This window comes from Panthera tigris, chromosome B2, assembly GCF_018350195.1.
Source record: "Panthera tigris isolate Pti1 chromosome B2, P.tigris_Pti1_mat1.1, whole genome shotgun sequence".
In the NCBI taxonomy this organism is placed as follows: domain Eukaryota; kingdom Metazoa; phylum Chordata; class Mammalia; order Carnivora; family Felidae; genus Panthera; species Panthera tigris.
Window position 1 is genome coordinate 50,066,694 of NC_056664.1, and position 23,676 is coordinate 50,090,369.

A 23,676-nucleotide genomic window follows, 5' to 3' on the forward strand; every position below is an offset into this window, starting at 1 on the left:
GGACACCACACAGTTTTAGAGCGCGCGCCGTTGAGGCCAATTGGACGCCGGCGCACAGTTGAGTGTCAGGTGGGTTCAGCCAATGAGCATGCAGTGTGGCAGAGGTGGGTCCGCCCTCCCCGCCCGCTATTCCTTGCCCTCCCTTCCCCCACCCCGAGTCCCGAGTCCCGGGTCCCGGAACGTGAGCATTAAGTCAAGCGGAGGCTCCGGCAAAGCCACCTTGGTCCGGGCTGGGGCCGGGGCGAGCAAGCGGGCTGCGCGGCGTTCCCGGCGGTTAGGGGAGCGGCCGGGTCCGCCCAGTATGTCGGAAACAGGTGAGGGCGAGCCTCCCGTGGGAACCACCTGCCCGGCAGAGAACCAACACGAGGCTGTCCCCCGAAGGTGAGTCTCCAGCCGGGACCAGGAGGCCTCCACTAGGAGTCAGAACGGCGCGAGGCCGACCAGATAATGGCCCCGGGATGAACCAGAGCAAGAACGAGGAGAACAAGAAAGTTAGATGGCCGTGGAGTTGGCGGGAGTTGTTGGGTGGACTTTGGTGCCATCACGCAGCCGCCTGGCGGAGAGGGTAGGTGGCCAAGGGTAAGGTGTGCGCTCCGACCCGGGACCAAGCTGTGTCAAGGTCTGGGCCCCTCCACGTACGTGCTGGAGGGGCCGTTCTCCCTCCCACCCTCCTCCGTCTATCCTTCTCTCCATCCTTCTCCATCCTCCCCTCCAAGTGGGAATGGAGTCACTGTCTAGACTGTCTCAGGAAGGCCAAGTTCCTTGAGAGCCATATGGGCACAGGGGAAGACAGAGACAGATGATTGCACTTTGACCAGAGGGTGTTTAAAAGTCAGTCTCACTTCCAGTTGTGATGAGTGCCCAGGGCCTATCCTCTGGCCAGGTTGCCCTTTCTTTCTGCTTCCCAGCCTGGGGTGCTTTGCTCTTAAGTTTTATTAGTGTCAGTGTGGAGTTGAGATCTCAGTAAGGAGGTAGTGTAGATTTATTAACGTTTGTCAAAGGTAGAATCTTTACAGACAGGATGGGTAGGTGTAGACCTTTCCTGTGGATGGTGGATTTCTTTGTATTCTTTACAATAAAAGCTTTGGGAGGTTCATTTCTTCCTTAACTCATGGATTTCTTGAAGCCCTTCAAAACATTCTTCCTTGTAAGACTTCCTGCTGCCATGTGTCTTGCCCTACCATTTCAGAAAATTGTTCGTTGGTGGCCTGAGCTGGGACACCAGCACAAAGGACTCAAAAGACGCTTTGGCCAAATTTGGAGAGGTTGTTGACATGCTATAAAAATGGATCCCAACATTGGGAGATCAAGAGGGTTGGGCTGATCCTCTTTCAAGATGCAGCCAGTGTGGAGAAGGCAAGCTATGTAGTCCATCAAGGGCCCTTGGGTACAGGATTTGATTTCTGAGAGAATAGCATCCCTGGATCATGATCAGTGTGTCTAAGCTATATATGGCCAAGCCCTCTGAGGGAAGCAGAATTTAGGGACTTGTTTCTGTACAGATTTAAGAGGGGAATAAGAGGTATATGGGTTGACGTGGTCCAGGAAGACGATAGTGGATATTTATTATCTGTTTATCTGCTTGTTTGGGACACTGTGCTAAACACTTCACATGTAAGAATTAGAAAAGCATCCAAGGATGTTATAAAATAGATACTATTTAAGTGCCATTTTACAAAGGAAGAGATTAAAGCCCAGAGAAGATTTGGTAACTAAAAGAGATTGCATGTGAGTAGAGGGTTAGCACAGTGAGGATTCTGGGACCAGAAGCCCAGCTACAGCCTGTGCTCTTAAGACCTGCAATTTTACCTCTGGAAAAAACAAGGCTTAAATCGGGACTACCAGGACAGGAAGAGAGCATATAGCATGGACAGAGGCTCTAAGGGACTAAGGTCTGATTTATGTGTGTTTAGGTAAACCTTCTGGATTTCGGGTTTAGGGAAAATTTAGAAGTCAGGCTCAAGGTAGAGTGTGGTGTGTTTGGATGGGATGAACTATTTTGTGTACCAGTGGTGGAGTCTTGTGGCTCAAAGAAAAGGGACTAGCCCAGGGTAATGTTGCTAGGAAATGGCAGTGAGAATTAGAACTGGCATCTGTCTGACCCCTTTTTCAGGAGGTATTGTCCTGGTTTTAGCATTAAAAGCCCCACAGCCCAGGAAACCCGAGTCTCGAGTTTTAGTTAGTCCCTCAACGTGGGAAATCCCTTAGTTCTGGTTTTCACGCTGAAAGTCCTGCTTCCCAGAAACCCCTCACTTCTGGTTTTAGCACTGAAAGTCCCCCAATCCCTTCGTCCTGGACAAGCCTGGACAGTTGGTCAGTCTGCTTCTCTGCGGAAACAGGTCCTAGACCAGAAGGAGCACAGGCTGGATGGCCATAGCATGAACCCCAAAAGTGCCATGACTGTGAAGAAGGATCATGTGAAGAAAATCTTTATTGGGGGTCTGAGCCCCAAAGCTGCAGAGGAGAGGATAGGGAGTACTTTGGCAAATTTTAGGAGGTGAGTGCCTCCCAAAAGTGTGGTTTATGCTCTCCATCAATCACCTGTGGCTGATTTTTTCCTTCCTTCCTTGGCTGGCTGGAGTTCTGCTCAGCAGGACTTCTTTCTCCTCCTCTGACATTGGGTGTCTTCCCTCCTATGAGTTCCCTTTAGGTTCTGAGTTGGAAGAGGCACCAGCCCTGAGTTTTGTCTGTGTTTCCAGATCAAGGCCATTGAGTTTTCACTGGATCCAGAGTCCAACAAAAGACAGGGCTCTGTTTTCATCACTCTTAAAGAAGAGAAACCTGTGATAAATATTCTAGAAGCAAGGTGTCCAGAGGCATCCTGCTTCTGAAGAGCTAGTCCTTGGATAATTGGGGACCCAGTGAGGTAATCAGTCATCTCAATTTAACATCGAAAGTATCGTGTCCTGGAAAACTCTTCCCTGGAGTATGATAGGCTTTAGTTTTTGGCAATGAGTGTGGCAGACTGGAGGAAAAGTACCAGACCCAGTGGCCCAAAAAGAGGGGCTGAAAGCAACACTGTCTTTAGTGTCAAATGGATATGGCAGAGATTTTGCACCTTCTGTAGTTGCTGTTGCCCACTTTCCTTCTGACCACTGGTGTTGTCAACCACAATTTGCAGTTTACAGTAATGGTTTGTCCATGTTGCACTGAGGAGTGACTGCAGTGTGTTGTAATTATGAATGTTACAGTTTGTCTTTGACTTTATCGTGACCATGTTTTCTAAGAAGTCAGGTAATGAAAATGAGAACAATTATAGTACCAACAATCCCATCACCAAAAAAGAAGGCTAATCAACTGTGTTGCTTTAATGACAAATGGAAGGAGACATACAACTGGATCAGGGAGGTAAATAACCAAAACAGAGCATACTGCACAATATGCAGAAAAGAATTGGGGATTAGGCATGGTGGAGAAGGGGATGTGAAAACACATGGAGACTGAATCTCACCAGTTAAGAGTGAGACAGGCGAGTGCCTCTAAACCAATCAAAGTGTTTTTATTCCCCCAAAAGACACCAATGTTCAGTCAAAAATAGCAGCTGCTGAATTAGCTTGGGTATACCACGCAAACAAACATTATCATATGGCTCCCTTGATTGCTCTATGAAACTGAGTAACGTTACTTTTCCTGACTCAGGGGTTGCAACTAAAATATCCTGCAGGCGAACAAAAGGAGAAATTTTGATAATGGAGGTGTTTGCCCCTTACGGTGTAGAGCTGATTTAGTCATTTCTCCCCATCTGTCATGCTTTCTACAGTCTTCAACTTTAAGCAATGCATCAAACCACGGCAACAAAAAATGTTCCCTCTCATTCTTAGGTACTTTGACTTAAAAAAATGGATTTCAAATCGTCTTCTTAATTTCTTTCTTTTTCTTTTTTAAGTGGGCTTCATGCCCAGCGTGGAGCCCAATGTGGGGTTTGAACTCAAGACTTGAGCTGAGATCAAGAATCAGAGGCTTAACCTATTGAGCCACCCAGGTGCCCCATGTCTTCTGGATTTCTATGAGGATTTTAATGAAACTGCTGAAATCATAAAGCAGAAGATTGTTGATATTTTATCCAAATACAAACTAGACATAGCTCATCTATCTGCATATTCATCAAACAGTTCCAATGTAAATTTTGGCAAATCCCATTCAGTCTAGAAGTGTCTCACCAAAGAAAATGAAAAGATCTTACCTGTTCAATGTCTTGAACATCTTGTATACAGCATTGCTAAAAAGGGTTGTGATTTGCTTAAATGTGATATTGAGACTTTCATAATGAAAGTCTGGGTCACTTTTCAGTTTCCTCAAAATGTACAGAAGCTCTCAGGGCACCTGGGTGGCTCAGTCAGTTAAGCATCCGACTTGGCTGAGGTCATTATCTCACAGTTCATGAGTTCAGGCCCCACAGCAGGCTTGCTGCTGTCAGCTCAGAGCCTGCTTTAGATCCTCTGTCTCCCTCCCTCTCTCTGCCCCTCCCATACACACTCTCTCAAAAATAAATAAACATTTTTTTAAATTGTGCAAAAGCTCTTAATGATATTTTTTACTTTGTAGAAGTGGAAGGAGATAGCCTCGTTAGACACATGACTACAAGATGGATGTCCTTGCTCCAAGCCATAGAAAAGATACTAAACTGTTTGCCTGCCATAAAATCATACTTTCAAAATGTAGGACAAGAAGAATGTCCTTCTTTGATTTGGAAATATATTGAGGATGAGAATGGAGAAACAGGAAACAGACATTTATATGCTGTTTCTCCAAAACTGTTTGATGATCTTTGAAGGGGGAATAAGAAGCTTAGAGAAGGATGAACTGACTGCATCTGAGCGGTTTGATGTTATGTGTAGGTTGAGACAAAAACTCGTATGGTGGAAAAATGATTCATTTTTTAGAAATAAGACTGCTTCAGAACTAAAATTAAAAAACAAAAAAGTCACCAGAAAAGGGCAATCAAGTTAAACGTGACTTTATTTTCTTTACTAAAGCAGTAACTTATTTGGAATCCAACTTCATTTTTACCAGTTCACATTACCTCTGTGCCTTAAAACCATTTTCCCTGAGAAGGAGATGTTTAACTTATGGTGACATCCAGTGTGCTTCAGAGTGTTTAAAAAGGACAGATATTTTATTTATTTTTATTTATTTATTTATTTATTTATTTATTTATTTTTATTTACTGTTTATTTTTGAGAGAGACAGAACATTAGCAGGGGAGGGGTAGAGAGAGAGGGAGACACAGAATCTGAAGCAGGCTCCAGGCTCTGAGCTGTCAGCACAGAGCCTGACATGGGGCTTGAACCCACAAACCATGCTATCATGACTGGGCCAAAGCCAGACACTCAACCAACTGAGCCACGCAGATGCCCCTAAAAAGGACGGACAGTTTAGACATGGGTAGTCTGTAGGATGAACTTACAGATGCAAAGGACCTGATTAACAAACAGCTGCCTTGTCAAAACAAGCCTGTGGACTATGGACATAAAGTAGGTGGACATTCTTAGAGAAATGGAAACTAATTCCTACAAATTAAAAAACCCACTGTTGCTAGTAAAACCTTAACTATTCCATGTCCAGACACTTATACTGGGAGACATTCAGCCTAATGTCATCACACTGGACTGATGCAGGGAATCCGTATGATGTGGGCTTGCAGAGAGCCAAGCTGCAAGTCAGAGTGAATTTTACATTTGCCTGTATTCAATTTTTACCCCTACATAAAAGAAAAGAAGGATGTCCTAAAGGCTGCAAGCAGTTTACAAAAGTATTACTCGAAAAGAAGACAGAAAGAATAAAAATAGTCTACTGCACCATGGGACAGAAAGAAATATGTGATTTTTAATTAAAGGTAGGAAATACCTGTTTAATCATATTATATTCATGTTCTCCTTTTAAATTCTTGCATCATGTATCCTATTTTGATTATATATTTGTATTTAAAATATCCACAGCATGGTGGGAATGCAAACTGGTGCAGCCACTCTAGAAAACAGAATGGAGGCTCCTCAAAAAATTAAAAATAGAACTATCCTATGACTCAGAAATTGCACTACTAGGTATTTATCCAAAGGATACTGGAGTGCTGATTTGAAGGGGCACATGCACCCCAACGTTTATAGCAGCACTAGCTGCTATATAGAAAGAGCCCAAATATCCATTGACTGATGAATGGATAAAGAAGATGTGGTGTGTGTATATATATATATATATATATACACACACACACACACACACACACACACACATACACACACACACACACACACACACTGGAATATTACTTGGCAATCAAAAAGAATGAAATTTTGCCATTTGCAATAACATGGACGGAACTAGAGTGTATTATGCTAAACGAAATAAGTCAGAGAAAGACAAATATATGATTTCACTCGTAAATGGAGTTTAAGAAACAAAACAGATGAAAATAGGGGAAGGGAAGGAAAAATAAGATAAAAACAGAGAGGGAGGCAAACCATAAGAGACTCTTAAATACAGAAAACAAACTGGGAGTTGCTGAAGAGGGGTGGGTAGGGGAATGGGCTAAATGGGTGATGGGGATTAAGGAGGACACTTGTTGGGATGAGCGTATGAGCATATTTATTGTATGTATAAGTGATGAATCACTAAATTCTACTCCTGAAACAATTACTACGCTATATGTTAACTCAGATTTAAATTAAAAATAAAATAAAATATCCACAGCATATTAGCACAGCAGTATATGTCTAATTTAGAAATATACACATATAGGGATGCTTGTTCAATATTTCTTTTACTCATGAGCAGAGCCCTAAATAATAAGTAACCCTGTGGGATCTGAAGGAAGGGAAGAGTCACAGACCTGAAGCCAGCTTTTAGTTGTTTGCTTAAAAGCCAGTAAGTCCCTTAGGACTTTGGTTTTTATGAATTAATCTTCCAAAGCTAGGGTGCCCGTGGAAGAACTGATGCAGACTGAGTTTCAGAACATTTGAAAATGAGGATTAGGCTCAAGATCCACAGAGCACTCACTGAGGGGTAAACATAATATGAGGTCCTGCCTGAGCGGCCAGTCTGTCAGTCAGTCAGACTCAGCTGTGCCCTCCCCTTCTCCAGTTCTCTATATACAACTTATGAAAGCTTGTGTTACTATGGATTGGGAGTTCTGCAAATCCAAAGGGGCCTGAGGATAGAATTCGGGAGATCTGAGAACTTGGATGACAAGAGAAATTTCTACATCCACTAACCTCTAACTAAAGTCTAGTATTTCTTTCACAGTCAACAAACCCCTGTGGGATTAGTACTTGCGGCTCTGTCATCACTAGGAATCACAGACATTCACATGTTACAGATACTTCAAAGTGTTGTTTATGTATAGCACTACTTGGGAATTATGGTAATTATTATACCTATTCTGAAATCCTGTAATTAAAGCAGCAGCACATCTATTATATCCCAGATGTATTTTTAATAATTTGATAACTGTGTTTCAATAAAACTGGCTTCCTTGGCAGTCCTATGTATTTGGTTGTGTATATTTTTCCAGACTTCCAAAGGGGGTTGATGGCACATTGGAGTGCCATCTGTCTCTACTGCGGATCATGAATAGACAGCTTTACAAATAGGTGGAGACGAATGCTTTGTGGCACCCTTGCCTTGTGTTCTAACCTTACCATTAGCTGGCATATGAGTTGAGAGGACGCTGGCCCCTTTGCCTAAGAACCTTTCTGATCCCACATGCCCAACAATATGGAATTCCCATAATAGAGAGTTCCTTTTAGGTTCAGGTGAAAATGCCTTGAGTAGGAATATCATGGGACTGTTTCCAGCTTCTAATACCTCAGTGACAGGGGTGCAAGGGATCTCTGAGAGCACCTAGTCTGAGAAGCATCTTATAAATCCAGGCACTGAAATCCAGGGGCAAGTTATTTACTAAAGGTCGTATCAGGTAAAGATAATGAGGCATTCCAAGAGGGTTTTCCGTTTTATTATGAATAGGAAAATTGTCCTGGGAATCTGGAGGCAAGGGGGCGTGGGGGGGGGGCGGGGAGGATGGAGGGCTAGGGTAAGGATGGACATAGAAGGGGATGGAAAAGACAGCTGGGACTCAGAGTCAAATTTTAGGTACCACTTCCCCCTTCCTCCATATTCCATTGCCTGTCATAAACTCTCCTGTGAACCTTCAGCAATCATATTAACTCCCTGGGACTTAGACTTCTCATAAGTTAGTTACATTCCTTTCCTGAAGCACTTTTAAGCACAAGGAATAGGTTCGGCAAACAAATTTCACAAGATTTAATGTATATTCTTAGGGTTTTTTTTTTTTTTTAATTTTAAGAAACTCTGCTGTCATTCCCAGTCCAGCAACACCCCTAGAGCTGCTTGATGACTCCTAGATGACCGACTTCTGACAATGTATGAAGGGCTGTTCTATATGGAAGAGGGTTGGGTTGGAGCTACTGTATGCGGCTTACCCAGCAAAACTGGCGTGAGATGAGAAGCTGTTGCCAGGAAGCCGAATTCTAAATCCATTTAAGGTTCATTCCTAGGCAGGGATTATCCTGGGACATGACTTAAAGTGCTTTCCAAGTCTGCCAGTCTATACCTTTCTCTTCATGTACTGAAGCCCAGCAAATCCTGGGCTTGAGGTATAAAATCAGGATCCTGATCTCCCCACATCTACATGACCTTGTAGATAGGGTAGTGTAATAGAGGTTGCTCTGGCCTTGAAACCAGATAAACTTGGGACTCTAATCTTTGTACCCCACTTAGGAGCTGACACCGTGGATAACTAAATCATTTCACCTGTCTGAACCTTAGCTCCCCACACTGAAAATTAGGACAATGGAGTTTGTAAAAGGCCGAGGTTGCTGTTGTGAGGTCCCCAAGTGTCCCCTGAGTGATGAATGAGCCTCACAGTTAAAACTCCACCTTCTAGGATCCCTGCTACACCCAAAACACTCTCTGCGGATGCCTCTCCGCCCCGCCCAACCCCTGGCTCAGGGCCAGAGTCTAAAGCCCAGCCCAGCCCAGCCCGGCTGACCAAGCAGGGGACGGGATAGCTGACTGGCCTCCTCTGTTCAGCCCCGCGAGCCTGCGCGGGGTACACCCAGAGGAGAGGGCAGGCCGTGGCGCATGCGCGCTGCAGGGAAGGCGCCTCCCGGAACAAGCGGCCCGGGCCGAGTGCGGGAAGGTAGCGCGCAGAGTCGGGAGGCGCTGGCAGCGGGGACCGCTTCCGGATACCAGGTACGAAGTTAGCCTGCAGCTGGCCCCTGAGATTTCACTTATGATCCGCGGGGAGGGCTCGGGGCTGCTGGTGAGCTGTACACCTCGCAGTCGAGAACGTCCTCCCCTGAATTTTCTTGTAAAGGCACTGCTCTAAGCAAAGATGCTGAGGACCTTGGGAGGATTTTGCAGGGGATGGAGGCTGCTTCTTCCAGGGATCGCTTCGCTCCATCTCTTGGGGATTCCCCAGATTTCTTCCTTCCGTGGTCCCGAATCTCCCACCTGTCCTCCTTCCTACTTTCCTGGAGCTAGGGAGAGGTGGGGAAGGGATGGGGCTCTCGGACCATTGCAAAAATAGTTTTAACCTTCCCAGTACCACCCAGACTTCAGTCGAAAATGTGTCTTTCGAGCCCCAGCGAGTACAAAGATAGGTAGCTTTTTACATAGTAGCTTACGGAAAAATCTCTTAGCGGGTTCCCTAAATTTTGGAGGTTTAGGGGCAAGGCAGGGCCCTGTCATCTGGGTTTGTACGCGGTGCAGTAAGTCATTTTGCTGCATTGCACCCAAGATGCTTTCTGGCCTTTCCAAGTGTCCGGCCGGCATAGCGTTTGCGATGGGAGCATGTGATGCAAAGCGCACATCGCACATCGTCTCCCACTTCCATCGCTTTCATGTGTAGTTTTGGGCAGGTCATATGGTCTTGCCATGGAAATGGAGCAAGAGGGGTGATTGCTTTTTGTCTACATTTTCCCTGTGAGTATAGAGACATCTTACAAGGATTGGGAATAGATTTGTTTTGCCTCCTCAGAACACTCAGTTCAGTAAAGAGATTAAAGGAACAGGCTGTATCCTGGCAATAGAGCTATCCTGAGGCTCACTTACAGAATGTCTTCCTTCAGGCAGTTGTTCCTTTGGGTCACTCATGCGTTCATTCAAGTATTTTCTAAGCACCTGCCTTGTGCATGGCAGTGAGGTTTGTGCTGTGGGGAGGAGGAAGATGAACTGGACTTGAGCTTAGCCCTGGAGGAGTTTGACTGGCTTGGAGGGAGATACGGAGGGGAGCCCAACCTAACTAACTCTACACCAGGTAGAAAGGGGTGGGGCCCCAGGAGAGAGTCAGAAGAAGAGCTGGGGGCTCAGAGGAGGGAGAAGAATCAGCCTTTTATGCCAGGTGGTTGGCTTAAGGAGAAAATCAGGTCCCCAAATTACTACCTCATGATGAGTGATCTCTCATAAGCTTCAGATCTTTATATAAGTGTGTTTTCCTCACTGTGTGTCAGGCATCTTAGATTATGTCTCAAATAGGTCCCATCATTCCTGGTGACCTGCCTCCTCCTGCCACCACATGCTTCCTGCTGTTCTAGTGCTCCTTGTCTCAGAATAGCATCAAGGCTCACCTGCCTCCCACCTCTCCTTCCTAGTGGTCCAAGCCAGAGACCTAGAGATGAGTCATCTCTGACTTATCCTCCCACCCCCACCCCTGACACTCCCACATCCAGACTTATTGATTCTATTTCCTGATCCTCTCTCAAATCTGACCCACCCTCGTTGCCATGTCTCTAGGCCAGGCTGCCATCATCTCTTGCTTAGCTTATTTTCCTGCCTCACTCCATCCATCTCCCACTACTGCAGCCAGGAAGCACTTGCTGGAATTAAGTCTGGTTATGAGGCTCCCTTCATTCATCCCTTACCGCCCTTGAGACGGAACCCAGCCTCCCTTTATAGGGTTTACATGTGTCCTGGCCCTGTCTTTTTCACCAGCCCCGTCCATTTTGAAAACATGCCATGCTTTCTCGTGCCCCTGGGCTTTTGCACATGTTCTCCCGGCTGCCTAGAACACACCCTTCCTTGCCATCCTTTTCACTTGGCTCACTCCTCTGCCTAAGGTCCCAGCTGGGACCACACTTGCTCTAGGAATCCTTCCTTAGGCTCCCATGTCTCATTAGGCACCACTGCTTGTTATGGTGCCCATGCCTCTCCTCTTAGGGTTCATTAACACATCTGCCTCCTCTGCTGTGCAGCACTGCAAGTCCTGGAAGACCAGAGCCAAGTCCAAGGGCTTTCCATTGCTTCCTACTGCCTTGCACAAAGAAGACACCCAATAGTTGTGAAGTGGAATTCAGTATAAGTTGTAATATTATGGTTTGATTCATTGAATGCCTGAATCATAAATTCACACTACCTCAGTTATTTGTCAGTGTGCTGTTATAGTTATGTCCTTACACATGTCAAACCCCAAAATGAGTGTAAAGGTGAAAGAGAAGAATGATCATGATTAGAACAGCTAGCATTTGTTGAGTTCTCAGTATGTGCCAGGCTTTGTTCTAAGCACTTTACACTAGTATCTCATTTAATTAACACAACTCTGTGAGGTAGGTAATTTTATTATCCCTATTTTACAGATGGAGACACTGAATTGCAGAGAAATTAGGGAACATGCCTAATGTTACATAGCTAGTAAATAGTGGCATCAGGTTTGGAGGCAAGCATACATTGTGGAATATGATTAATTCTTGGGGAAGACAGGAGGTAGGACTGACCATGAGAAGCTCATAGGGCTGAAGATGGTAAAGTCACCCAATGGAAGGCCACAGCTTTAAGCAGCGAGACCAAACAGAAGTGACTGATCCAGAATTTAAAAACTCTGAAGAGCATTAGTTTTATTTGCACATTCACTTTTTTCAAACAGCTAACTCAGTTATCAGAGGTATTATTGCTAGTGGTTAGGAATGAGACTTCTCTGAGTCTGTAATCTTGGTTCTGCTGTGTGGCCTCAGGAGTATTGCTGGCCTTTTCTGTGCCTCAGTCTGCTTATCTGGAAAGCAGGGATAATAATGATAGCACTTACCTAAGAGGGTTGTAGTAATAATTAAATGTGTTGATGTAAGGCTCTCGAATGGTAATTGCTCCAAAACATCTTCATCCCCATTATTATTATGTGTTCATATCATTCAGTTGACAATGGTTTTTGAACACAGGTCCTTCCTTTGTGTTCAATCCTGTAGCACCATTTCTTGGACAGAGAAGATGAGTTCTTCTCTTTTAATTCTGCTTCCCATGGATATTGAGGATTTTTCACTAGTGCCTCCTCAGTGCCATCATCTCCTGGACCTCAAATTCCCTCCCTGCAGACCCTTACTCACACTAACTTCTGGCTTCCTCTCTTCTGTTCTTCTGGGTCAGTTTGTTCCCAGTTGGTACAGAGGTTAAGAGACCAGGTTAACTTAAATGGTGAGCAGTGAAAACACTATAAAACTACAATGAAATCTCATACGCTATTCCTTGTATGTACAAAGATATTTTCCCCACGGAGGAAATACAGATGTAAAAGCATTAAGATACGTAAAGCACTACTAGGAATCAGAAATTTGAAAGCTGCAAGGAACATCTCGTCTACTCCCCTTGCTTTGGGGCGAGTTGACATCAGGGATGGGGCATAGTCCAAGGGCCAACAACCTGCTAGTGCCAGTACCCATATCTCCAGCCTGTAGCCAGCACACTTTCTCTGACATCTTATAGACTCCTGGGCAGGATTTTAATGGAGCTTCTCACCCCTGGATACATGTTTCAACTGCTGCTATGAGGCACGATAAGATATTCTCATAGCTTACTTAATTTTGTGCGAGGTTTCATTAATATTCTTCAGTGATTTACTACTGATTTTTAAAAATTTTTTTAAAATTGTTTATTTTTGAAACAGAGAGAGACAGAGCATGAATGGGGGAGGGGCAGAGAGAGAGGGAGACACAGAATCCAAGCAGATCCCAGGCTCTGAGCTGTCAGCAGAGTGCCTGGCGTGTGGTTGGAACTCATGGACTGCGAGATCATGACCTGAGCCAAAATTGGACACTCAACCGACTGAGCCACCCAGGCGCCCATGATTTACTATTGACTATGTGTGGATGTCTTTGACTGAGCTTTCCTTTTTTTAGTAGATTAGAGAAATTAATCTCTGTAATTCTGTGGAATGTGTATCATTTTTATATACTTATACTGCTCCCAGTTCTTTTTATTTTGTAAAACTTATCCCTTTCCCCAGCTTTAGAATTGCAGCCTTGCCAATGGACCTGATTGGTTTTGGTTATGCGGCCCTTGTGACTTTTGGAAGCATTTTGGGATATAAGCGGAGAGGTAAGCCCTAACCATATTTTTCATCAAGGGGACTTGGTGGGGGGTTGGTGATTGTGCTAAAATTATCTGAGGGTTTGTAAGTAAGACAAGAAGCTAAAGATGTCCTAGAGGTGGCTGAGGACCAGTATGTCGTGTGTGGAAGGGAGCCATAGAGGGAAGTGGGGCTGGGTGTGACAGAGCATTCTAGCCTGGCTTTCTGGGTCTCTCTTCACCCATCATTATCAATTACATAATTAATTGATTTAACTACCTCAGGGCTATGCGCTTATTATCAAAGGACTGTTTTCATTTGTTTACATACTCACGGTATCAAAAACTGACTTATGTTGAAATTATGTTTTGCGGAGGAAAATTTGTTAAATACTTAGGTATCATATCTGAAGTTGTCTCTTCATCTGTATCCAAAAGAAGAAGAAACCCAGTTGATAAATCAAAGGGCTTTCATGGAGAAAAATAAAAGGCCAAGTTTCATATTTTGCTTTGTTTTAAGGTAGAAGTATTTTTAATCATGGTGTCTCATATTTCTGTTTCTTATATTTTCATGAAATTTTAAAAATGAAGTTATATTTCAAAGAGTGTTATATTTGTGACATTGGTGGACTTCAACTTGAGTGAAAAAGCCAGGTCTACAGAGTTATTAGAGTTACTCCTTATTTAGAGATTGCTAAAAAGTCCAAGGCCAGAAGCACAGGTCTCTGTAGGGACTCAGAGATGGCAGGTTTAAACAGATTATTTTCTTTTCTTTTTAATGTTTATTTATTCTTGAGAGAGAGAGAGTGTGTGTGTGTGTGAACAAGGGAGGGGTTAGAGAGAGAGAGATACACACACAGAATCCAAAGCAGGCTCCAGGCTCTGAGCTGTCAGCACAGAGCCCGATGCGGGGCTTGAACCCACGAATCATGAGATCATGACCTGAGCCGAAGTTGGATGCTTAACCAACTGAGCCATCCAGGAGCCCCAAAACATTATTTTCTAAGATTTCCAAGAGCCTGTAAATCACTTAGACTTTTTTTTGTTATTCTTATTTTGTCTCTCAATATGTGTAGCATCGTGGATATGTATTTGATGAAAAAATCATCGCACCAAAGACCTGTAAACCACTACTCAAAAGTTCATGTTTTATAATCTACTTTAAGGAGGACTGAGTTTAAAATTCTGATAGGATTGTTACTGAAAAACATTTCCCTTGTCAAAGATGTGTCTAAATAACTTCTTGTTACGGAACAGAAGAGCACACCTGGACATTTTTGCCTGCCTCTTAGAGGGGTGGGAAGAAGGCTGTGTGTGTGTTGGGGCAGCTAGGGGTGGAGGAGGGGCAGAGAGACAAGGATTACTTTACATTCTACCCCAGATCTCTTCAGGAGAAATGAAATCACATTCGCTGTAAGGTCTCTGAGGGCACGTGCTTGTTGCTCAGCTGCACAATATGGTTGCCTGGCCTCCTACAAGAGCCCCCAAATAAGTGATCTGGGAAGCTCCTGGGGGCATGTGTTCACAAAGAAGCCCACTCTTGTATAATGTAGGTTAAGAGCACACAGGCCACAGAATTAAGCATTCCTAGATTCTCCTCATGACACTACTGCTTACTATCTCAGATACTCGTGTGAATTGTTTTAGCTTTTGGGTTGAATCCCTCATTTGTATATTAATTCATTAGGATGAAATAAGATAATGCATGTAACACATTTCACACAGTGCCTGGCCCAGAAGAAAGGTTTAATACCCTTGTTGTTTCTGTTGTTACTGTCCTGCCAGTGGGAGGGTCTATGGGCCAGTGGAGCAAAATACCTTTTCCTAGTTTTGTATTCTGTATTATATTCTAAGCTGCTTGTGGTCTTGATGTCTTAGAACTTTTGTATAAAGTGAGTCGATGCTTTCTGATTTTACTTACATCTTCCCGAGACATGAATCCTGTGCACTTGGGTCAGGAGACCATTCCAAGGGACAGTTATTAAGAATAATGTTGGGGGTGACTGGGTGGCTCAGTCGGTTGAGTGTCCGACTTCACCTCAGGTCATGATCTCGCAGTTTGTGAGTTCCAGCCCCGCGTTGGGCTCTGTGCTGATAGCTCAGAGCCTGGAGCCTGCTTCGCATTCTGAGTCTCCCTCTCTCTCTGCCCCTCCCCCACTCATGCTCTGTCTCTCTCTGTCTCTCAAAAATGAATAAACGTTAAAAAATAAAAATTAAAAAAAAAAAAAGAACAATGTTGGGTAGGTTAATGATGTGATGTCCAAAAGGTGTTTGGTAAGAAGACAAGTATATCTGAATCCTGTACTAGACCAGCTGCCTGACATAGTGTGGATCAAAGTGAGGGACTGAGATTTCTTTTCTTGCTGGGAGCAGAGAAAGTGGAAAGAGGCAGCACAGTGGCAGGATGCTGAGCACTGAGTTCTGGGTTCACCCCTCTCCCATATAAGTCCCTAGAGAAGTGCATAGCCAGGGAGACACTATGATTTTGAGGCTCTTTCTGAGCCAGGTGGCCAGTGCCCAAAGCTAAAGATGGCCAGAAGGCTCACTTGGCCTTCTCCTATACCAGGACTGAACCTGGCTTCACACCATCCTACTCTAGTTCAAGGTCAGGGCACAGCAGCCCCTCTGGAGGAGGGGAACAGGAGAGCTGGTGTCCTGCTCTGAGGGAGGGAGGCCCCCATGTGTACCTTTCAGTTCCTTTGAAAACTCCCCTACCAAGGCTGCCCCAGCCAGGTCAGCACTGGGAGGAAGGAGATGCAGGGCAGAGCTTGGAACTTCTTTTTTCGTAGCCCCACCATAGACAGTGAGCTTTTTTGCAGGATCTTTCTCCCTTCCACTAGCCATGGCTTTGTTATGAGGTAGAGCCCACGGTCCCAGCTCCTTCCTCATGCAGGATGAATTCTCCCAGGAGCCTTCCTGGTTCTCATTCACGTGGGCTGCTAGTGTGCATTCCTGTCCCCACTGTTTGCTGCCTGACATCACCAAGACTTGGGTGCAGATGCCACCACTCCTGCCTCCACATACTTAAGGTCGGGAGGATCTTAGCAGTGCAGAAATCATCAGGAAATACAGAAAAGAGTCATAGATCTTGAGTTGAGAAGACACCTTAATAAAGGTGACCTAGTCAAGTGTTTCAGAAAATACTTAAGTCCCCTTAACTCTTTTCTAATCTGACATCTTCTGCTTAAACATGACCCCTAACAGGGAGTTCCCAGGCATGCGTTTTGTCAGTATTTATCTAGTGCTGCTAAGTAGCCAGCACTATGTCAGGCCCTGGAAAACAGCAGTGAGCAAAAAGAGATAGTGCTCACAAGCAAGTCAGGGGGCTGACCTTAAATATACAGGCAGGTGTACAAATATATGATGACGAATAGTAGGAAATTTTGACAGGGGTCCTCATTCAGAATAGTGAATCACAGAAGACATCTCTGAGGAGCTAACACTTACAAAGACATCTGGAGGTGAGTGGCAGTTGGCGAGGTGAATAGTGCAGGGAAGAGCAGTCCAGGCAAGGAACAGCGTGCCTAGAAGCCATGAGGAATAAAGAGTTTGACATATTCAAGGCACTGAAAGAAGGCCAAGGCTCCAATAATAGAGCAGACTTGAATTTTTCCCTAAGCGTAGTGGGAAGCATTGAAGGTTTTCAATTAGGGGAGTGACCTGTCCAGATATACGCTTTTAAGAGATCATGTTGCCGTGTTTGCAAGATAGATTTGCGGGAAGGGAGGAACAATGAAGAATTTAATACCTCCAACTGTAACATTCTAAGCCATTATATATTTGACACAGATGATATTATTAACTCTGTTTTGCAGCTGACAAAACTCAGAGGACTAAGTGACTTAGCCAAAGTCCTGCAGGCAACAAATGGAAGAATTAGGAATAGAACCTAGTGCCTATGGCTTCTCATTCAGGATGCTGCTCTGTATGTGTGTGTGTGTATGTGTGTGTTGCATGTGTGTGCTCATTGCTGCAATGGTTTAACCCTGGCTGCAATCTGAATTTCCTATAGATATTTTTAAACTAAAGATGCCTTGACCCTACCCCAATGGATTCCAATCTGAGATTCTAAATAGAGTGAGCTCTATGACGCAATGACTGTGTATCTTGTTCACAGCATCACTGGCATACAGCCATGTCTAACCCTGGCATTGCTGTGTATTCGGGATTCCTCTGCCTTGCATTTCAGGTTCAGCAGGGAACAGTCAAATCTTAGAAACTGTTCATGAGTAGACTGATATTTAATTTGGCTTTGTCTAGTTACAGTGCCAAATGTAGAAATACATTTGAAGGTGCATGTATCATACTTGAAGGAATGGAAGGAATTCCTTTCATTTGGGATTTCTCTTTCTGAGCCCATTTTTTTCCCAGGTGGTGTTCCATCTTTGATCGCTGGTCTTTTTGTTGGATTTTTGGCTGGCTATGGAGCTTACCGAGTCTCAAATGACAAGCGAGATGTAAAACTGTCACTGTGTAAGTAAGGCATTTTTTTCCACTTCTGAAGGGTCAAACCTTGGGAGTGTTTTTTTTAATACCCTATACCAGGTACACTAGAAAACATGCAGTTAGGGGCACCTGGGTGGCTCAGTCGGTTAAGCGGCCGACTTCGGCTCAGGTCATGATCTGGTGGTCCGTGAGTTCGAGCCCCACGTCGGGCTCTGTGCTGACAGCTCAGAGCCTGGAGCCTGTTTCAGATTCTGTGTCTCCCTCTCTCTGACCCTCCCCCATTCATGCTCTGTCTCTCTCTGTCTCAAAAATAAACATTAAAAATATATATATATATATAAAAAAAGAAAACATGCAGTTACATGGCAAGTGCATATGCATATGTCAAGACTGAACACAATTCTTGTTCCTTTCTAGACAGACCCAATCAAAAATGAGGATATTGCTACCAAGCTTTCAAACACAGAACATATTTCTGTGAAACTTATTACTAGAAAAATAAAATTATAAAATTAAAGGAATTATGGCTAGATTTTATGTTAACTTCCCTAAGTGCATATTAGCATAGTTCTCATGTTGCTATTAAAATACCTAAAAAGGGACAGCCTCACATTATTTAATTCACAAGCAGCTTTTAGATCCTGTTTTTTTTCCTTAAGACTTAATCTAAAAAACCAAGGCTGACTCTTTTTTAGCTTCTTCCCCTGTTGGGTTTAGTAGGGGAATGTCCACAGTGAAAATGGAAACCCATGTGTATTTAAAGGCCCGGGATGCTTGGATTTCTGTAGTCCAGCTTGAAATACAGTGGAGGTTTGGAAATTGTCTCTATTTAATTGGATCATTATTCAAAGTGCCCTGGTGGGTTATGGAAGAAAATACAAATGAAGACAAACTGTATTAGTTTGGTATTTGAGGGAGAGAAAGAGACTTAGTGTGTTACTTTTTTCTTTGTTTGAAACAGGAGGTAGGGATAGTTAAAAAAAATTTTTTTTAATGTTTATTTTTGAGAGACAGAGACAGAGAATGAGCAGGGGAGGGGCAGAGAAAAAGGGAGACACACAATCTGAAGCAGGCTCCAGGCTCTGGGCTGTCAGCACAGAGCCTGATGCGGGGCTCGAACTCACGAACCGAGAGATCATGACCTGAGCCAAAGTCAGTTGCTTAACTGACTGAGCCACCCAGGCACCTCTAGGGATAGTTTTTAATAATGAAATTGTATCAAAGGAAGAAACATATCAGCAAGATGTGGATATACTAGGCTTTTTATCCTCGTGAGTTTAAGTACTTCACATATATTTATCATCATTTTTTTTATATCAGCAAGCAATTGTTCCTTGAAAGCTGTTCTTTTTAATATTTTTTTATAATTTTTTTTTAATGTTCATTTATTTTTGAAGAAGAGAGAGACAGAGCATGAGCAGGGGAGGGGCAGAGAGAGAGTGAGACAAAGACTCTGAAGCAGGCTCCAGGCTCTGAGCTGTCAGCACAGAGCCCAGCACAGGGCTCAAACTCACAAGCTGTGATATCATGACCTGAGCTGAAATCAGATGCTTAACCGACTGAGCCACTCAGGCACCCTGAAAGCTGTTCTTAAATTGTGACATCAGTGCCCTAATAAAACGGCTTCTCTCTCCATATTGGTTCAGCTCCTAAAAGGCTGGTATGATGCTTCTAAATTTAATATTATTACCTAGATGATTGTTATTTAGTCTCCAGGCATCAATTTCCCAAAATTGAATGCTGCACATTAAAAACAGTCAGCCTTTTTTCCTAGTATTTTTTTTTTATTCATTAAGTCTTACTTTTAAAAAAAGATACCAATTATTTTCTTTACTTTCAGTTAACTAAGCATTTATTCGATTTCCCCTTGTGGATCCAGACATACCGCCAAGTGTTCCTGAGGAAAGTTGAGTAAGACACAGTCCTAGCCTTCCTAGACATTTAAGTTAGACCAAGACTTTTTATTTTGAAGATATTTCAGGAATAGATTTTAACATGCTTATTTACTCAACAACCTTTTCAATAAGCTAATTCATGAAGTCTTTAAAAAAATTTTTTTTAACATTTATTTATTTTTGAGACAGAGAGAGACAGAGCATGAACGGGGGAGGGTCAGAGAGAGGGAGACACAGAATCGGAAACAGGCTCCAGGCTCTGAGCTGTCAGCACAGAGCCCGACGCGGGGCTCGAAGTCACGGACCGTGAGATCATGACCCGAGCCGAAGTCGGCCGCTCAACCGACTGAGCCACCCAGGCGCCCCTCATAAAGTCTTTTAATAGAGCACTTTATCTTTTTAAGAAGATAGCAACTCAGTACCTACACATAATAGTTCTATTAAAAAGCTGAAATGATATGCATTTTTTTTTTCATAAGCAAGCATTGAGAATGTGTTTGAAACTGCAGTTCATGCATTGGTTTGGTTTGTAGTTACAGCTTTCTTCCTGGCCACCATAATGGGCGTGAGGTATAAGAGATCCAAGAAAATCATGCCAGCTGGTCTGGTTGCAGGTTTAAGGTAAGAAAAACTATTTTGATCTGTGCTTTCTTCTGCCATAATTTTGAAGTGCTGACTTTTTGGCAGGAGTCAGTTTTAATTTGAAAGGTCAAAGTAATTTTTATGACAGTAAGCGTGACTGTAAAACCTTAAAATATCATGTATTCAGTCAGTCTTTGGTATTGATGTACCGATGAACATTTTTGTGGAGTACACGTAGGGTTGCTATAGTATCTGAGCACATATACTCGCCTACCTTTTTCAGAATAAAGAACTAAATTCAGCCTCATTTTTCCTCAAGATTTACTCATCTGAAACAGTAAATGTATTCATTTCAATCTGATACTCAGTCTTCGAGTGTTATAGTGATAGTCTGCTACACTTATTTTGAGTTTTTAAGGAAAGAAAGTTAATATTTTTAAAAAAGATAACAGGGAACCTCTGGTTTCTCTTATTTTGATCCTAGTAATTCTATCCATGAGATTAAGCATATTACCAAGTAAAAATTTACAGGTAACATTTTTAGTTCTTCCTGGAAGCTGTCTTTATTATGTTGAAAGCCTTCAACATGTGCATTTCCTTTGTTACACATTTTTACTTTTTTACTTTGGAATTTCCAAAGAAAGAATGAAATGTATACAAAGACTGATGTTTATTGCAACTTCATTTCTTTATTTCTTTTTCTTTTTTTAAAAAATATTTATTTTGGGGAGAGCACAAGTGGGGGAGGGTCAGAGAGATGGGGACAGAGGATCTGAAGCAGGCTCTACACTGACAGGCTGACAAGTAGCAAGCCTGGTGTGGGGCTCAAACTCACCAACTGCGAGATTATGACCTGAGCTGAAGTTGGACGCTCAACTGACTGAGCTACCCAAGTGCCCCTGCAACTTTATTTCTAATGGAACTCATGATGAATTGAAAAATTAGAAACAACTTGAGGAGTGTCTGGGTGGCTCAGTTGATTAAACATCTAGCTCTTGATTTAGGCTCAGGTCATGATCTCACGGTTCTCCCCATGTCAGGCTCTGTGCTGGCAACATGGATGGAGCCTGCTTGGGATTCTCTCTCTCCCTCTTTCTGTCCCTCCCTCCCTCTCCCTCTCTGTCTCTTTCAAAATAAATAAACATTTTTAAAAATCTTCACCAATAAGGAAATGTTTCAATACATGTTTTGTCTACTTAATGAAATACTGAGCAGGCATTACATGCACTGTTTTCAAAAACTGTTTAGTGGCATTAGAAAATCTATTTTCTATTAGAAAATTAGAATGATACAATAGGAGATAAAAACAAAATAAACAACCAAATATAGTGTGATCTCAAAAGTTTGTATAAAAAACCAAGATAGGAAGGAAATACTTCACACTGTTAATAGTGTTTATCACTAGGTGGTAATGCAATGACTAATTTTCTCCTTTCTACTTTACTATAGAAATTTCTGGTGTGGCTATGTATAATGTTTATGGCTTGGTTGGGGGTAGGTGTCGGGGAGGAATGTGATTACAAAGGACTGCCTTCCAGTGATGGCTATGTTCTAAAAATTATATTTAGTGATAGAAAGAATCAGAAGCAGGGTTTTTGGGTCAAGAAGACAAGACCCCAGTCAATGGAAAGTAGCTGAGATTATAATAATAACACCCCAGAATTGCTCCTTCATTATTTTTTTCAAGCCACTTGCCTTTACTAGTTTATGAAAGGCATTTCTTTCCAAACCTTTCTCTTATAAAGGTTCATCCCAGATTTTCAGAACAATGAGTTCTGAGTTTGCTCATGCAGTCAATCAACATTTTTAAGTAGCTAATCCAGCTGGGTCTGGGAAGTTCCAGTACAGGGATAACGAGATCACCCCTGCTCTAAGGAGAAGCAAGAGAGAACCCTGGAAGCCAAAGTTTAGTAATAGTACGGGTTTGGTGAACATACTAACCTCTTATGCCACGTAAGCGTGACCTGCTCTTTGCCTTTCTTTTATCTTAATCCAGCCTCATGATGATTCTGAGACTTGTCTTACTGCTGCTCTGAAAATATGGAGGAACTGAAAACTAAATTCATGCGATTCTGCTGTAACGGGCAGAGCACATACTTTGTATTTAAAAGATAAGCTTCAGGGATGCCTGGGTGGCTCAGTCGGGTAAGCATCCAACTGCAGCTCAGGTTGTGATCTCTCAGTTCGTGAGTTTGATTACTGCATCAAGTTCTGCAACTGGTGGTGCAGAGCCTGCTTGGGATTCTCTCTCTCTTTCTGCCCCTTCCCCACTTGTTCTCTCTCTCTCTCAAAATAAATAAGTAAACTTAAAAAAAAGATGAACTTCAGCATGGAATGTTATGTGTCTTATTCTACATTAAAAACAACAGAAACACTCCAATATGAACACTAGTTTGAGTAATTTTTTTTAAACAAAACCTCGACTGTTTTTCTACTTCTCTGATAATGGTTTCATTAAAAATATTTAATAAATCATTACATTCTCTTTCATTCGCTGCGTCCAGTTTTCATATGTGTGGGGTGTTTTATTTTTTGATAATTCCAAACAGTTGGGTCTGAAGTTGAAATTAAACTGCCAGTTATCAGATAATGGAGTGCCCAAGGTGAACTTTACAAAATGTTCATGTATCTGTTTGTCATTTGCATTGTATTAGAAACTATATTTCTTGGGGCGCCTGGGTGGCTCAGTCAGTTAAGCGTCCAACTTCAGCTCAGGTCACGATCTCGCGGTCCGTGAGTTTGAGCCCCGCGTCGGGCTCTGGGCTGATGGCTCAGAGCCTGGAGCCTGCTTCCGATTCTGTGTCTCCCTCTCTCTCTGCCCCTCCCCCGTTCATGCTCTGTCTCTCTCTGTCTCAAAAATAAGTAAAACCTTAAAAAAAATTAAAAAAAAAAAAAAGAAACTATATTTCTTCCATTTTAATTGTACTACTGCCAGTGTTATTTTTTTTCTCAGCACACTCTGCGTACTGACTGAATGTATTCGGTATTTAAATAAAATGCTTTCTGTTTTAAACCTGGTTTTCTCATTTTAATGTCCTCTCCATATATACTCAAGTGATTTTTAACATTTAAATGCTCAATTATTAATGCAAGTGATTGGAAAGGAGGTTTTTGTTTGTTTTTTTTTAAGCCAGAACTCTCCCTCAGGAGCAGATACTCTCTCTCACTGAAACAGTAATAATTCTGAAACAAAAATGATTTTGTCCCCAAGTTACTACTTCATTTTTAGAAATAGTTATGACTTCATGTCCAGGGCACTTACTTTTAGGCTCCAGACTGAACATCAAGAGACCTGAGTTCCAGCCCAGTTCTCCCACTGACTGGTTGCATGTTCTTTGGAAGGTCTTTCCTCTCTCTGGGTCTCAGTTTCTCATCCTTAAGGAGGAATTTGGACTAAATGGTTGACCAGGTCCCTTAAAGCTCTCAAAGCCCGCAGTTTTGATCCTGTTGTCTTTACTCAGGG

At 43.0% G+C, this 23,676-nt stretch overlaps 1 protein-coding gene and 1 pseudogene across 1 annotated transcript; both read left to right on the top strand.

Moving 5' to 3' along the window:
- Positions 1–88: 88 nt before the first annotated feature.
- Positions 89–9,346, top strand: LOC122238842 (annotated as a pseudogene).
- Positions 9,103–22,937, top strand: TMEM14A (transmembrane protein 14A). The gene is made up of 5 exons (XM_007095516.3): positions 9,103–9,210; positions 13,229–13,320; positions 17,662–17,763; positions 20,165–20,252; positions 22,210–22,937. Exons 2-5 carry the CDS (start codon positions 13,251–13,253, stop codon positions 22,247–22,249), a joined length of 300 nt encoding a protein of 99 aa, XP_007095578.1. The 5' UTR covers positions 9,103–9,210; positions 13,229–13,250; the 3' UTR covers positions 22,250–22,937.
- Positions 22,938–23,676: the final 739 nt, after the last annotated feature.